The sequence below is a fragment of the Dasypus novemcinctus genome, chromosome 18 (genome assembly GCF_030445035.2).
Source record: "Dasypus novemcinctus isolate mDasNov1 chromosome 18, mDasNov1.1.hap2, whole genome shotgun sequence".
NCBI classification, from domain to species: domain Eukaryota; kingdom Metazoa; phylum Chordata; class Mammalia; order Cingulata; family Dasypodidae; genus Dasypus; species Dasypus novemcinctus.
In genome coordinates, this window is record NC_080690.1 from 59,834,099 (window position 1) to 59,851,163 (window position 17,065).

The 17,065-nt window shown below is 59.2% G+C and overlaps 1 protein-coding gene across 2 annotated transcripts; it reads right to left on the reverse strand.

Annotated features, from left to right (window-relative positions):
- Positions 1–1,060: 1,060 nt before the first annotated feature.
- LRFN1 (leucine rich repeat and fibronectin type III domain containing 1) lies at positions 1,061–12,893 on the reverse strand. 2 transcript variants are annotated; one of them, XM_058280229.2, is made up of 6 exons: positions 12,819–12,893; positions 10,343–10,375; positions 9,613–9,864; positions 8,099–8,153; positions 6,296–7,738; positions 1,061–2,756 (listed from the first exon to the last, which is right to left on the reverse strand). In XM_058280229.2, the coding sequence occupies exons 5-6, from the start codon at positions 7,699–7,701 to the stop codon at positions 1,883–1,885; spliced, it is 2,280 nt and encodes a 759-aa protein (XP_058136212.1). In that variant the 5' UTR covers positions 7,702–7,738; positions 8,099–8,153; positions 9,613–9,864; positions 10,343–10,375; positions 12,819–12,893; the 3' UTR covers positions 1,061–1,882. The 2 variants fall into 2 exon arrangements, with proteins under 2 accessions (XP_058136212.1, XP_058136210.1); XM_058280227.2 differs by lacking the exon at positions 9,613–9,864.
- Positions 12,894–17,065: the final 4,172 nt, after the last annotated feature.

Sequence of the window (17,065 nt, forward strand, 5' to 3'; positions counted from 1 at the left end):
CCCACCCTGTCTGCCCAGCTCCATCCCCCTTCCTCCTGCTCTCTGTTTCTATTTCTGTCTTCTCTCCTCCTCCCCAGGCCTCAGGGGCCCCTGGCTGGCATGAAGCCTTCCTCCTTCCTCCCCGGGATCCAGAAGGAGCTCTCACTGCAGGGACCCCTGCAAGGGCTGGGGTGCCCCCTCAACCAGCTTCTCCTCCACCCCCACCGCTCCCCTCAGCCTCACCTAAGACTCTCCCCTCCCCAGATCACCCTCCATGCCCTTAGCAGTCCCCTTCTCCACCCAGGAGCCCTCGGATTCCAGAGCCTGGAGCAGCCAAAGAGCCTCCCTCCCCCGCCCCCGACTCCACCTGGCTGGCTCTCGTGACCCACCCTCAACTAAGGTCACTGCGCCATTTCCCAGCCTTTAGGCACAGACCTGGGGCCCACATAGCGGTGGTAAGGGACAGCGTTTGAGGCCCAACTGCCTGCTCCACTGTCTTCTCACTGGGGGCCTTGGGTGTGTGACTGCACATCTCTAGGAGTCAGTAAAATGGGACCAAAGATATCTAATGCACACAGCTGATGGACTTCAGTGGGATGAGCTGTGCTTAGCACGATGCTGGCCTGTGGAATGAACACTCAATAGCTGTTCCGCAGGGGAGTATTATGATCAAGAGGGGCAGAAGCCAGGCTCTCTGCCTTTAAATCCCAATTTTGTCAGCTTCGGGCTGTGTGACCTTGGACAAATTACTTAACTCTTCTGGGCCTCATTTTCCTCACCTGTAAAAATGGGGGAACAGTACCAACCTTCTAGGGTTGTGTGAGGGTTAAATGACTTAAGACATGAGAAGTGCTTTGACCAGTGCTTGCACATAGTAAGCACTCAGGCGGTAGCTATTATCATTTTATTTTTATTATTCCCCCACCTCTAAGTCTCAGAGGATAGGAGTCTGTCTGCCAGTCTCCCTGGCCCCAGTCAGCCGTCCTTCCTTCAGTCTCACTCAGAGTCCTTGTGCTGCGATCTAGGTCACCCTCCCCTCCAAGACACACACAGACACACACAGAGGTCACGTGGGGCGGCCTCAGACACAGAAAAAAGTTTAATTCTGCTGCGGCGGAGGGTCCCGGCTCCGTAGGGAGGGGGATTTGGTTTTGGACTTTGTTCATGTGGGGAGTTATCTGGGGGACAAGGAAGAATTGGGGAGAGTCTGGTCCTTCTAGTGGGACCTGCCCAGGAGAATGAGTAGTGGGAGGAGGAAAGCAGAAGACACAGGAGACTGGATCAAATACGGGAGGGCAGAGGGAGGAGAGGTGACAGAGGAAAGGAGACACCAGGTGGGAAGGACAGAGACATAAGACAGACAACGAGGAGCGGGGTGGACGTAAACGAGGGGAACAGAGAAAGGGGGACCCCCAAGCCAGACCTGACGGGACCAGGGAGGTGAGGGGGCGGGGTGGGGGCTCTGGAGGCCGCCGCGGGACAGAATGGGATCTAGTCCAGCCAGATACAAGAAATTGGCCCCTCGCCCCTGCCCCGGGTCCCGGGCGGGGGGAGGGGGCTCGTGTCTCAGTGCTGCAGTGTCGGGGGGGCCCTGCCCCTCCCCGCGCTCCGCTGTGTAAGGCACCGGCTCCAGCGAGGTCCGCGAGCGTGCGGGGGGAGGGGCAGGAGGGGGCGAGGAGCACGTGGGGGGGGGGAGCCCGCGGCCGCCCCTCCCCGCCGGGGGCGCGAGGCCCTGGCCTCCAGCCGCAGCCCGAGGCCGCCCCGCCGCGTCCCGGGGAGCGCAGCGCGCGGCTCGCGTCCAGTCCGGCGTCCGGGCGCTGCCTCTCCCCGGTGTCCGGCCCCGGGCGGCGGGCGGCGGGCGTCTGGCCGGGGGCGCCGCGGGGTCCCGGCGGCCGCGCGCCGCTCACACGGTGCTCTCCAGCATCCACTCGGTGCTGGTGAAGGCCAGGCGCGCCCTGGCGGAGCCCAGCCCCAGGTCTCCGTCCTCCCCGGCCGCGCCCCCTCCAGCCCCGTCCAGGTGCGGCGTGGACCGGTGGCGCTTTGTCCGCCGGGCGCGGCGCGGGTAACTGTGGCTCTGGAAGAGCGCCCCGTAGTCCCCGTCGAACGAATAGCGCTGCTGCGGCCTCGGCCGGGCCGGGGCCCCCCCAGGAACCAGGGCCAGGGTGGGAGGCGCCGAAGCTGGCGGCCCCAGGGCCCCGGAGCGGCTCCTCCGAGGACCCGCCGCGGCCCGAGGCTCCTCCGCGGAGGTTTCCTCGGACGGCAGCAGACACAGCGAGGTGGCCGAGCCACCCAGAGCGCGTCCAAGCGCCGCCTCGGGCTCGGCGCCCGCCGCCTCGGCCGCCCCCGCCGCGGGCCCCACCTCGCGCAGCGCCTCGTAGCGGTCCTGGGCGGGCGGCGCCGGGGCCTGCGCGCCTGCGCCGTTGGTCTGCGAGCACACGTGGCTGACTCGCGGGGGCGACCTGGAGGTGCCTTTCGCGCGGCGGCCGTCTCCGTCGCCGTAGACCTTGTAGCGGATCATGAGCAGGACGATGAAGACGAGGACCGAGGCGACGATGACACCCCCGATGGCGATGATCATGGTGCCGCCCAGGAAATGGGCGCGCAGCGGGCGGCAGGGCGCGGGGTCCCCGGCCGTGGTGAACTGCACGCAGCCCACCACGCGAGTGGCCGGCAGCGCCGTGGCCCCATCGTCGTAGACCGCCAGCACGCACAGGTCGTAGGCGCGGCCCGCAGCCAGGTCATTCACCAGGAAGGTCTGGCTGGTGGACGGGATCATCCTGCGGGAAGAGGCGGGGTCAGGGCGGGCTCAGTGCCACCCTAGGCCATCCCTTCATGTGCCAGACCCAGCTGTGGTAGAGAGCGGACACCAGACCACAAACCCCTACAGGTGTCTCCCCTCTGCTGAGACACACTACCCCATGTCTGCATGTTCCGCCCTCAGGGGGACACCATCTTACTCCTACAGGGACAACGGATGCCGTTCTTGTTCCTTGTTTCTACATATTCCTGCCCTTTCTGGGAAACCATGATATGGGCCACTCCCCCTCATCTTCATGCCCCATCTTTGGGTAAACCCAACCGCTAGCTGTGTCCTTTCCTCCTGTGGCAATTTCCAAGCCACTCGTCTACATAGCCCCATCCATTAAGGGAGCAAAGTACAAGTCACGCCCCTGCAAGCTCCACGCCCTGCCACAGCCACAGGGGGATGTTCCCCTACTGTGTCCAGGGCCATGTCCACCCTTTGCATGCCCTGCTCCTTGTCCAGATATTAGAGGCAACCCCTGCCCCCATCCTGTACAGGCAGGAGACACCAAGCCATGCTCCCAGGTAAGTTTCATCCGTACTTGAGTCAGCATTGCCAAGCAAGCCCCTACACGGCTACAGGCCACACCCTCAAAGGAGCGGTGTAGCGAAGGGGTCAAGCTGACAAAGTCTGGAACCAGACTACCTGGTTTTGAATCTCTCCTCTGCCACTTGCTAGCTGTCACCTTAGGCAAGTTTCTTAACATCTCTGTGCCTCAGTTCCCCCCAAGGAGGCCAATCAGGGTTCCTCCATCATAGACCTGGTGCCTGGCACTCAATAATGTCACCATTACTAGAGAGCACCCCACCCCCTGCTGGCCAATAATCCCTGCTGTGTCTCACACTCCGCTGCCAAGCACATGGATCAGACCCCCCCTCTGAGCACGAACACCACTAGACCCCTCTTCTCCTTCCTTTTTTTTTTAAAGGAGATACTGGGGATTGAACCCAGGACCTCATATAGTAAAGCAGGTGCTCAGCCACTGAGCTACACCCACTCCCCTAGACCCCTCTTCTGGGGGGCTCGGCCCTTCCACCTGGCCTCCACACTTCCAAGTGGCCACACCCAGCCTCAGCCACGGCCACATTGATTTGCCCGCCCAGCAACCACCTCTCAGCTCTCCTACCTTAGTGGGTCACCAGAGGCAAGGTGCGTCCCCTCCACCACCGCCCCCTTGTCTGCATGGGACCAGGCCGAGCAAAATCAGCCTCCTCCCAAGACCTCGCCCCCATCCCCAGGCCTTCTTACCTCTTAGGTGCTTGCCCTTCCCCTCCAGCGGGGCTACCTTCTAGTCCTGGAGCCCTATCTCAGGTACCTCATCTCCACAGGGTTCCCCCCACCCACCAAAAGTCACCCTCCAACCCAAGGACTTGATGTAAGGTCCAACCCCCGCATAAAGGCCCACCCACTCCCACGACCTTTGCTTGCCATTTCACAGACCACTGCCACCCCAACCACCCCCAGCCCCCTAGCTTCCAGGCTTCTCCCTCATCTCCCCTCTCAGGTCCCCTTGGATTCCTCTTCCTTCTTCTCCCAAAAATAACCAGTTGCTCGGGGGTCCCCATTTTCAAGGACAGAAGCTGGCTCTTTAAGAACGCTTGAGCCCATTTGTCTCTAATTGGCCAGAAGGCCCAGGCAAGCAGCTGAGTAGGCTTCTGGTTGGATGTCACCTCCACCCGTGGCAGCAGTGAGGAAGTTAACCCCTGCAGCACCATAACACAGGCATCTGCAGTGGGGGACGGAGGCCTGGAACTGTGGCCCCAAGGGGAAGGGAAGAGTCCCAAGGTCTCTGGCCCAGCTGGGGATGAGAGTCACCAACATCTGCATATATGCGCCGTCTGGGGACTGTGAACATTCTCCAGCCCCCTCCACTCACCTTCCCTTCCCAGTGTATGGTGGCCAGGGGTCAGAGAGAGAAGGAAAGAAGCAGACAGGTGGAGAGTCACAGAATCTGAGAGTTACTACAGAAATGCCTCATCCATCTCCATCCTTGCCTGGCAAACAGTAGGTGCTCAATAAATGTGTGTTCAATATAAAAAAGGCAGGATTAGGAGTTAGGAGGCAGGGTTGGAATCCTGGCTCTGCTACTTTCTGCGTGACCTTGGGCAAATGGCTTCACCCCTTGCACTTCAGTTGCCCTGTCTTGAAAACGGGAATGGGGTGCAGGTGGGGGTAACAACACGGCTTCAAGGGAGAGGTGGGAAGGGGGAATGAGGCAGCATCCTTGGGAATACCTCATAAAGGTTTTGGGTTTGTTCAAGTGCTTGCCCTAAAGGCGGGTCTCCAATCAGGCTCCCTCGGCCCAGGGCCTAACACAAGCTCAGGCATGCAGTAGGCATTTACTCAGTGTTGGATGCCCAGGAAGGAAGACAGGGAAGATGGATTAGACAGAGACAAGGGAAATAGAAACTCTTATACATTCAATCAACATTAGAAAAGCACCCACTATGGGCAGGCACATGCCCAAGAGAGCCCCGGGAAGGTGGAGATGGAGGCAGAAGGTCAGACCTCCCTGCACAGTTCTGCGCATCCCTGGGGTCGGAAGGTGGAGACCACCTCTGGCCTCTCTGGTACCTTGGAGGGGAAGTCAAGCACAGGGCGAAGCAGTCAGCAGGCATGCTTCAATGTGCAGACACAGGGAGGAGGAGAGACGCCCTCACAGCCAACAACCATTATTAAGTGCCCACTGGATGCCAGCTGTGGCCAAAAGCGATACACAAAAATATACTGAGATGAGAAGACACAGCGAGGCCGAGGCAGTAAGCAGTTATGCCATCTGTGCTTCATCTCCCTGTGCTGTCAGCTCCCCGAGGGCAGGGGCCGGGTCTCCTGGTCTCCCTATGTCCCCAGAGTCCAGTGCAGTGCCTGGCACAGAACAGAATGAGGGCAGGGAGGAGAGAAGGTGGCGATGGACACAGAGGCAGAGGCGAGAGAGAGAACTAATGGCGATGATGGGAGAAAGTACCTGTTTAATGCCTGTCTATACCACCCAGGTCTGTCCATACCAAGGCAATGGCTTCAAACCCATTGTGGAGGGTAGAAACCATATTTCAACTTTTCTCGTATTTTCCATTTTCTATTTCTATAATGTACTCTATGAATTGGTACCATAGCACTGGCATTATAATCTATAAATATAAATACAACTGTAACTATATTTCATGCTCCAAAATGCTTAACTAACAGGCTACACAAGCAGGCACCTTTGGCAAGCAGTGACGGAGACCACGTGCAGGAGAGAGCAGGGTGGTTGGCGCCCCGCTGTTGACGGTTAGAACTCCAGTGCCCAGCCCTGGCTCATGTAGGTGCTTAATGAAGGTTTGCTGAACGAATGAGAAACAGAAAGAGAAGGAGGGACAGGAAAAGAGAGGGAGATAAGGCCAATGAGGGCCCCGAGCAACTCTGCATGGCCATCTAGAACCAGGGCTGAGAGCAAGGAGGTGGGGGGAATGGGTGGACGGGAGGGAGGGTCCCTGGAACTTAAAGAGGAGGTCCTGGGACGGCGCCACCCACCTGTAGACCAGGGAGTCATCAGCCGAGCTGTTGTACTGGACCTGGTACATGCGGATGCCCGGCACAGGCCGCTGGGCGGGCCAGCGGATGAGCACGGAGTTCGAGGTAAGCTCGGCCGCCACCAGCCGGCGCTCGGCCGCCGAATCGTTGGCTACGGGTCGGCCCGGCGTGGCGATGTCGGAGGAGCCGGGCTCGGTGAGAGGCGGCGGGGCAGCGGGCGGCGGCGCCATGAGCGGGAGCGGCACCACGCACACCTCCACCGGCGCCGTGGCCTCTCCCGCCGCATTGGAGGCGATGCAGGTGAAGGTGCCGCTGTCCCGCAAGGTGGTGATGGTAACATCCAGCGTCCCATCCCCCCGGACCCGGGTCCGGCTCGAGTTCCCCAGCAGCCGCCCATCGGGGGCCACCCAGTGCACCACCGGCTCCGGGTCGCCCACCGCCCGGCACCGCAGGCTGACGGCCTGGCCCTCGACCACCAAGGCCCGGCCTCCCGCCTGCCGCGTGATCAGGGGGGGTTCGCACAGGAACTCCTCCTCGGGAATGGACCAGAAGTAGCGGTCCGTGAGATGCTCCGGGGTGGCGCACGTCTCCAGGTCGTCCTCCCGGGTCAGCCGCCGCAGCCAGAGCAGCTCGCAGTTGCAGTGCAGGGGGTTGCCGCCGAAGCTGACCGTGAGCGGCGTCGGCGGCTTGGGCCCCGCGCCCTGGGACCTCAGGAAGAGCCCGTCGGGGGGCAGTTTATGGAGGCGGTTGGAGGTCATGTCCAGGCGCACCAGTTTGTGCAGCTGCACGAAGGTGCCTTCGGCGATGTGGTCGATGAGGTTGTGGTCGAGCGTGAGCGTGTTCAGGTTCACCATCTGGCCGACCGCCTCCCACGGCAGCGCCTCCAGGTTGTTGTAGGACAGATCCAGGTCCTCCACGGTGGCCAGGAAGGCGTCAAAGGCGGCCGACTCCACCCGGCGGATCTGGTTGTTGCCGAGGATCAGGTGGCGGAGGTTGCCCAGGCCGCGGAGCTGGTCGCCGCGCACCTCGGCCAGGCGGTTGCTGTCGAGGTGCAGGGCGCGGAGGGCGCGCAGGTCGGCGAAGGCGCCGGCGGCCACTTGGCCGATGGTGTTGCGCGACAGGGTGAGGTGCACCAGGCTGCTCATGTTGGCGAAGTCGCGGCGGCGCACGGCCGCGATGAAGTTGTCGGTGAGCCGCAGCTCCACCACGCGCCGGTCGATGGCGGGCGGCACGAAGAGCAGGCCGGTCTTGGCGCACAGCATGGTCAGCGTGGGCGCCACGTTCTGGCAGATGCAGCGGCCGGGGCAGGGCTGGCCCCGAGATGCCCCCGCCCAGAGCAGCAGCAGGAAGGGCAGGGCCGCAGGCGGCGGCGAGAGGGGCGCCGAGGAGAAGGGGCCGGGGGCCATGGTGCCCCGGGCAGGCCGGACAAGTGGGAGGGGAGACCTGCAAGGCGAGGACAGGCCCTGGGCTGGCCTGCTAGGGGTCTGAGCCGGACCCCTCCTCCCGAGGACTGGGTCTCCTGGGACTGACAACTAGTTGGCAGCAGAATAAAACAGTCCCATGCCCAGGGGTAAATTGCCTCTGCCCCACCCCTGAGTGTCCTCCCCCCTGAACCCACTCCACCCCTCCTCCAGGAGCCCCCAGACACGCCACGCTTTCCCAGCTGGAGGGGTGACGCCTGGCCCAGCCCAGGTCCTCTAGCACCCACTACATATTTTGAAAATCACTGCCAACTAGGTTTCAAGGCCATGGATTTCAAAGCCATACTCTTCCCAGGGTTTAAATTCCAGCTCCCACACTTACTAGCTATGTGATCTCGGGCAAGTGTCTGAACCTCTCTGAATCTTGGTTTCTTCATCTGTAAAATGGAGATAGAAACAGGCCTTACCTCTGTGAGGATTGAATGGATTAATAAGCATGGTGGAGTTAGAATAGTACCTGGTACATATGATATTCTCAAAACATGTGAGCTATATCATCATCATCATCATCATCATCAGTGTGTAAGATGTGCCAGGCAGAGAAGTGTGCACTGTTATTAAAAGCAAGTATTGGGAACAGATGTAGCTCAATGGTTGAGCACCTGCCTCCCATGTATGGGGGGGGGAGGCAAGTGTTTTACAATCAAAGGGATCCAGATTCAAATCCTGGCTCCCCACCTGCTAGCTCTGTGATACCAAATCAACGATTTCCCCTAATTCACCTTAATTTCCCCATTTGTAAAGTAATAAAAATAATAGTGCCATCTTCCTTGGGTTGCTGTGAGGATTCAGTGAGTGCACTTCTGGGAACCACTAGGCACAGGGCTTGGCACACAATAAGCACTCATTAAATGCTAGGGGTTCCCCCCTTGGCAATGGCTGGGAGACTTTGAAGGTGGGGGTGGCGTCCGAGGAAAATCCATCAGTCTCCCTGCTTGGCCCAGGAAGCCCTTCTCTGCACCCAGCTTTCCCTGGGCTCTGCTGAGCTCCCGAGCAGGGGGCTCACCCCAGCGGGCACACACAAGGCCTGACATGCTCGGCTACGACCACACGTGCCTACACGCACACACACTCCCACTATGCCTCTGCTCCAGGCAAAACCTTCCGGCGGGGATTCCCCCTGCGGCGGCTGCAGCCCACGATGTGTCAGCTCCCATCACAACACCGGGTGGGCGGGGGGTGAAGAGGGAAGGCTGGGAAGGGGGTGTCCCTGAAACTGTTTTCACCCCACCCCGCCCTGCACCCTGGCCCCCGCTGGCCCACCTCCCAGGAATCTGCCATGCAGGGCTGTGGCCTGGTGTGCCCCGATCCTTCTGTCCAGGGGGAAAGGGGCTGTGGACACGGAGGTGGGGAGACCAGGAGAGTAGGAGAAGGTGAGGAGAGGTAGGGAGAGGCAAGGCGGAAGGAGAACAAGTTGGGTGGGCAGAAGGCAGAGAAGATTCGGGAGAAGCAGAGAGACAAGAAAAGTCTGAAAGGAAGGTGAAGGCATGGAGGGAGACTGAAGCAGAAAGAGAGAAAAGCAGAGGGAAGAAAGGGCCACATAAGGAAAAGAGACTGACACACAGAGATGCAGAGAGATGGAGGGAGGGAGACAAAAAGAGAGAGAGGGAGAAAGAGACAGACTGAGGGAGACAGCACCTGGGCTGAGAGGGAGGCAGAGGCGGGTTCAGCATCTCAGAGCGGGTCTTCACTCCCTCTAGGACACTCCTCCAGGATTTCCTAAGTTAGGGGCCCCAGCTCTGCACCTGCTGGGCTGGGGGGTCTCTAGGGGTCAGAACCCTGATCTGGGAGCCAGGGGTACAGAGCCTCACCTCCCGCAGCTGGGGTGGAACTCACTGTGTAGGACTAGTAGCAGCGATGAAAAGAGCTAACGTTTATTGAGAGGCAAGGTTTCCTCACAGGACAGAATCTGGACCCGACTGCCAGGGTTCACACCCCAGTTCTCCTGCTGTCTGACCTTAGGCGAGTGATTTTTCCTCTCTCTGCCTCAGTGTGCTCATCTGTAAAATGGGGACGCCTGCGTCTACTTCATAGGGTTGTTGAGAGGATCAAATGAGTTCATACATTGTAACCTGCGTAGAATAGTTGCTGAGGGGAGAAATGTTAGCAGCCATGAGGATGACGGTGACGAGGCCGGCGAGGATTTATTTTCCCTGGCTCTCTCTCCACCACAGCAGGCCAGACTACAGACCTTCCCAGATACATGTGCACACACAGACAAAATGCTAAACCATGTCCACCCGACTCTCCATGCAGGTGCCATGCCATGTCATGAAACTCACTTGTACCCTTTACTGAAATTACACGGAAACTTCCCTTTCCAGACTGCCTTGCCCAACCCGAGAGGGGCAGCCTCCTGCCTGGGACCCCCACCTGACCCCCAGAGCCTCCTGGTCACCATGCTAAGCATGATACTCCTGGCCTTGTTAGCACCCCCCAGCCTGAGGGGGCACCTGGCCACACCTTGCACTGAAATCCAACAGGCCAGGGCTCCAGGCCTCCAACCTGCTGAGAACAAGCCCAGTCACCCCGCTTCTCTCTCTCCAGTCACAAGGGCCCCACTCACCTCTCTTCGGGGAGTCAGGGCCTGGGCCAGTACCTGCAAAGGAACAAAACGTCCCTGTTAGCATCCTTCTGATTCCTCTTGGGGCACCAGGTTCTGCCTCAGAGGCCATCTCAGTCAAGGAAGTCCCTGGCGTGATCACTCCCTCAGCCTTCCTGCTGCAGGCTCTGCACGGTCTCGTGGGAACCAGAGAGTGGTATCCAGGGATCTCAGGACTGGTCACCCTCCAAAAAAGAGGAGCCCAGGACTTTAGCCTTTTGTCCTCTGAGGTCTAAGGAGGCCAGGGACACCAGCTCCACTTCCCTTAAGATCCTGGAGTGCCAGACTCCTGTCCCCTCCTCCCTCCAGCCCCTCCTCCTTCAGATCCAGGATTCTAGGCCCCCAGCCTCCTTCCTCACACCCAGGAATCTGGAGCAGCCCCTTGTCCTTCCGTCTTGAGGACCCAAGAGTTCAGGTTCCCAGCCCCCAACGTCAAAGCCCTGAGCGGTATAGGTGGCTGAGGAAGGGCCAGAGATCCCCATCACCACGCTGCCCACCCCAGCCCACGTGTGCAAACCAAACCCACAGCCTACAACCCAGGTCTCCACACCGGGATTTCCATGGACACGCCAGCGTGGTCTGTGCTCCCCACCTCGGTGGGCCCTGGGCCCGGGGTGTGGACACACTTGTCTCACAGTCCCCAGGCTGGACCCCAGCATACCACAGGCCACGTCACATGGGCCCCGATCTCACTGGGCCCAGAAGCGGGGCCAGCCTTGTGCCAGGGACACAGAGACATGTGTGCGTACCGCCTTGCACATATATGTTTGGACAGTCCCACTCCCCAGAGACAAAGCACTGCAATACAAACAGACTTGCAACATGGACAGACACATATCCCCAAGGTTGACACACCTGCACCCAACCACACAATACCACACTTTCCCTTGCATATTCATGCACACAACAGAGAAACTCGCATGCCCCCTTGCAGACCACCAGGTACATGCACCTATGATAGATTTACTCTTGCACACTCACCAATACACAGGAGCACATACATAACGGCTACACACTTGTACAACCAAAGATACACAACTGCACACTCTTAAATGTCCCAACACACTCATACAACTTCACAGATCCCCATGATGCTCCTTCACAAAGCTAATACATTCCTACACCAACAGATACACCCATGTGCACGCTGGCTGATACACACCTCACACACGTACACAGCAGTACACACAAGGCCCGACCAAGCCCACAGACACAAAAAGACCCACCTTTGCCCAGCCTCTCTGAGATGTTCACTCAGACACAAGCTCACACAACAGCCCAGACCCCTGTCGGGCGGGATTTACACACTTAGAAATGCTCACAAAATACCAAGCCATGGAAGCAGAGTCAACAGACAGGCACGGACACACGGACATGGACACACATCAAGGCACCCCTACCCCACCTACCTCCCAGGCCAAAGAAATCCTCACACCCTTCCCAGCACATCTCACCCGCCCACCCCCAAAGCCAGGACAGGAGCAGGCCAGAGGTCGGAGTTCAGCAGGTGGAACCTGGGAGGGCTGGGGCTGGTCCTGGGACCTCATCCCACAGCAGTCCTTCCCCCACCAGCAGCCGGGGTCCCCCAGCCCGGCCATATGCATGCGGGCAGCCCTGGCGCTATCTGTGGAGATCTGGCTGGTGGGGGACTAGGGTGAGGTGGGTGGGGAAGGGCCGGGTCCACGACCCCCCCCCCCAGGGCCCATCTGTCCATCGCTGGGCCTCTTATCCCTCCATCTGTCCACCTCTCTGCCGCCCGTCTCCCTCCCCTCCCCCAACCACCGGGAAGGGGAAGGCATGGCCGTCTCCCCCACGGATCGCCGGGGACCACTCTAGCTGACTTGGACCGAGGGAGCGGCGAACTCCCCTCCCCCAAACCTACACGGAGGCCTGGACCCACAATGCGCAGAGCCCCAGCCCCGGCCCGGAGCCTGACGTGAACGCACAGACCCACACCCTCGGAGACACAACCCGCAGACACACGCACAAATGGACACCCGAGCGGGCACACCCGGTTACACAGACCCTCGGATGGACATCGAGCCCCGACACAAACACCCAACGCAGCTAGCCGCGCGCACACACTCGCTTGGGGGGGGACCCACACCTGGGCACACAACCCACGCACACACACCTGCACACGGCCCCTCCGATGGGCGCGCGACAGCCCCCCAGACACACCGCCGGAGGGGCAGCCACTCGGGTGGACACACGCACACGGCCGGCCACACAACCTCGGCTCGACAGCCAGCACACACCCGGATGGCCACACCAGCCGGGCGCCGCACACGCCGGCGCCGGGCACACACAGGGCCGCGCGAGCGCACGCCGGGCCCGCCGCAGCGCCGCGGACACACACTCACACGCTCGCGCGCTCACACCCGCGCTCACACCGGCGCCCCCGCCCGCCGCCTCCCGGGCCGCTGCGGGCCGCGCTCACCCAGCCCGGGGGGGCCCCGGGCCCGGCCCCGCCGCCGCCGCCTCGCTCCGCGCCATGGTGGGGGGAGGGCCGGGGGAGGGGGCGCGGTGCCGCGGGGCCGCCTCCCTCCCGCCTCCCGCCCTCCCTCCCGAGCCGCCGCCGAGCTCCGCCCTCCGCGCCGCCCGCCGCCCGAGCCCCGCCGCCGCCACCGCCGCAAGGGGGGAGGGGGCGCCGACCGGAGCGGGCGGCCGCGGCGGCCGCAGACACCAGACCCCGGCCCCGAGCCCCGGCGCGGACCCCCTTCCACTGCGGAGCTGCCGGCGGCCCGCCCCCGCCCCCGCCCCGCCCCCAGACCGGTCGGCCTCCCGGGAGACCCCCAGACCACGCCCCGACTGGCCTGGAAACCCCAGATCTCCCCCACGGACACCCCGGACCACGTACCAATACCCAGAGGGACCTCAGACCATGTTCCAAACCCCCTAGGACCACACACCACGCCCGGTACTCCTTGGTGACCCCCAGACTATAGGACTATACCTCACACCCCATCAGGGATCCTGGACCATCACCCAACATCCAGCAGGGAGTGCAGACCATATCCCAGCACCCAAGGGGACCCAGACTACCCCACCAGGGACCTTAAACCGTACCTCAACATCCAGGGGGAGCCCCAGACCACGCCCTGTCCCCTCAAGGATCCCAGACCACACCCCAACATCTGGGAGGATGCAGGCCGAAGTCATCAGGGAGGACCCAGATCAGGCCTTGCCCCTTTTGGGGACCCGGACCATGCTCCCCAACTATCCAGAACCACAAGCCACACCCATTCCTTCTTGGGGACCCCCAACCATGTCCTTCTACCCTGAAAGACCTCAAACCATTCCTTGAGCCCCAAAGAGGGGCTCCAGGCAATGACCTAACTTCTAGGGGCCCCTGAAATGTCGCTTTTTCCCATGGGAGACCCCAAAGTTTTCCCATTCCCCCCAATGGACCCTAGACCACTCTCCAAACTCCTTGAAGACCTTACACCATTCTCCCCTCCCCTCCAAGGCACCTCTTGTTTCTCAGAGCCTGATTTGCTGCCCCCCCCATCTTTCCCATTCTACTTCTCCCCAGTCCTACCCCCTGGAGGGCTCTGACACTACCCTGTTCCCATTCTCTCTCAGAGGCCCTGCAGACCCTTCCCCCTCCCTGTGATTTCCATAAAGCCCAGGATTCCTGGCTTCTTCCTTGCTTGGACCCCTTTGCCCAACCCCTCCTCTTAGTGAACCCCTAGGCCCCTCCCTCAAGCCTCACTGAGTATCTCAGGCCACTCCATTTTTTTCTGAGATCCCCACGGGGCCCCCAAACCCAGCTAGGCCTCCCTCAAAATCTGTCTTATGGCAGCCCTCCAGCTCTCTGGAGTCCCTGCTGCTCCCCGCTTTTGGAACCTACTGCATCAAGGTCCTCTCCCAAACCCTTGCCCTAAACTTTTGCCAGCCACCTCATCACATGCAGGCTGCCCTGCCCACCAGACGGAGCTTACCTCCCTCTAGTGAATCCTGACCTCATTCACAATCCCACCAGTCTCCAGACCTCACCACTGTCACCACCATCACCCAGGAACCATCCCACCTTCCAGCATGGTGCCCTCTACTGGGGCTTGGTGATCCAAGACAGGGAGGAAGGGGGTGGAGGAAGGAATATGACAACAAAAGCAGACACATATTTAGTACTACTGTGTGCCGGAAGTGGTTCTTAGAGCTTCACATATTATTTCATTCAATCTTCACAATAGCGAGATGAAGAGGTTCCCTTATCCCTATTTTACAGGTAAGGAAAATTGAGGTACGGAGAGGTTAAGTCGCTTGCTCAAGATAGCAAGTGTCAGAGTGAGGTAGAGGTGAAGGAGTTAGAGGGTGGGAGCAGGCCTGGGCTGGACAGACTGGAGAGGGGAAGCGCAAGAAGAGAGAGACTAAGAGGAGAGCCAGAGATACCCAGGGAAGGCGAGACAGAAAGCACGAGGCCCCATGAGCTCCAGCCCCTCCAACCGCTTGCTCCCATCCCCAAACGTTCCCTTACTCTTGTCTTACAGCCTCACTGATGACTTTTCTATTCCTCCAACACACTCAAGATGTTCCAGCCCCCGGACCTTTGAACGCCTTCCTCTTCCGTGGCTGGTTCCGTCTTTTCATTTGGGTCTCAGCTGAAATGTAACCTCTCAGAGCAGCCTTCCCTTTCTGTCCCCAATTTACCCCACCCCCACCCCCACAAGGAAGTGTCTCAATGCCTGCAAATTACTTTGAAATATATTTAAAAAAAAAAAAAAAAAGATAGATTGATGGATGCTTGGATGCTTGTTTCAAAATTTTCATAATAAAGATTGAAATGTTTAAAAAATCGAACAGGACTCTTGTAGAGACTAAAGAGATAAGGAAAAAATAGCCCCAACATGTCTTACCATTTCTAGCTATCACATCATCTCATTTTTATTTCCCTCAAAACATTTATCACTCTGAAACGATCTTGGGTGTTACCTATTCATGGTTTACGTATTTGTTTATTGCTTATTATGGAATCATTGAAATGTAAGCCTCTTGAAGGGAGTGGTATCGGGAGCAATTTTCTCCAGAGCCCAGAACAGTGAGCGGCACACAGTAGGCACGCAGTAAACGTTCTTGAATACCTCTTGGGAGAGGGCTGAGGACCTAGGCCCACTCCCGGCCTCACTTCAGGATGCACACTCGGGAATAAACATGACCTCCCTGCCCAAGGGTCTTGAAAGGGAAGGGTATACCCCAGCGGCTGGGGAGCAAAGGGACTTGTTCAAGGTCATGTACTTACATAAGGTCAGGGGCTGGGAGTCGGCCTGAAAAATAAGAAAGTCAGAAGTGGTAGCAGAAAATGTGCTTATTTTCTGGGGCTTGTATCTTCCTGTCCGAGACTGACACAAACCTGAAACCCAGCCCATTCTTCTACAATCTAGGCTCCGCCCCCAAGCTTGGGCCCCACCCCCGTCCCCTAGGCCCCGCCCCAAAGCAAAAAACCCGGCCCTATCTGGCCTAAGCAACACCCCTCAGGTGTAAGTGCCTTCCCTCCGCCCGATCCCCGCCTTTCCACCTAAGACACCGCCCCCAAAATATGTAACCTTCAGTCTTGCTCAGCCCAGGCCCCACCCCTCCACCTAAACCCCACCCCTTCACCTTAGGCTCCACCCCGAAACATAAGCGGTCAGCGGTCCACGCTCAGCCCTTGGAGGCTGGGACCTCCACTCTCAGTTCAGATCTAAAACCTGGTTTCTGCCCATCCAACATGAGCCTTGCTCACATTCAAGGTTAGGAGAGGGAGTGCCCCAGGGGAAGACTGGGGCCTGACATGAAATACTAGGGGGCATGGGGGAGGGGATGTGGCTCAAGTGATCCCGGGTTCTACCCCGCGTACCTCCTAAAACCAAAACAAACGAAAAACTAGGGAGCATGGATGTGTGGGGACCTACAGAGAACCGTGGTGGGAAGAAAAAGGTGGTCCCCAGTTTGTACCGCCCCTCTGAGGATCCACCGCAAACCCAAAGCCACACCCCACTGTACTAGAGCCTCATTGAGTAGCACGTGTTCTAATTGGTCTTCCCACAGTCCCTCTTAGCTATACCCACTCTGCGCTGGATTTCCCGTCAGTCACCCCGACTGATCCGTGCCTGCTTTCCAAACTCCTTGTGCATTGGCTTGCTCACAATCAGGAGCCTGGATGCAGATATAAGTTCGACTTTGGGTGGTGAGAGGAAGGAGGAGGAGAAGATGGTTCCCTGGACCCCCTTCCTAAGAGAAGGGTGGCTATTGGCCACAAGATTTCCTTAGGTTTCATTTCCAACTGTACATTGACTACTGGCCCTGTGACCTCGGACAAGCATTTTTGGCTTCTGTGCCTCATTTTCCTCATCTGTAACATGGGGAGAATAATGGTACCTTCTTCCTGGGGTATTACAAGGATTAAGTGAGTTTAATACTGTAAAGTGCTTATAGCAGTACTGGCACATAGAAAACCCTCAGTAGGAGGGCTAGCCATGATTATTCATTTGATTATGTAAGTACAAGACCTTGAACAGTCCCTTTGCTCCTCTGACGTCCGCGGGCGTGGAGCCCTTGACCTATTGACTGAGTGACCTTTCCTAGCCTCAGCCTTCTTCTTCCATCTCCAGCCGTCGGCGACCAGGGCTGTGATCAGAAGCACAGCCCAGTCAGAAAGATCGGGGTGGGGATGTGCGGCCAGGCTGGCCTCAGAGAGGAGAGGAG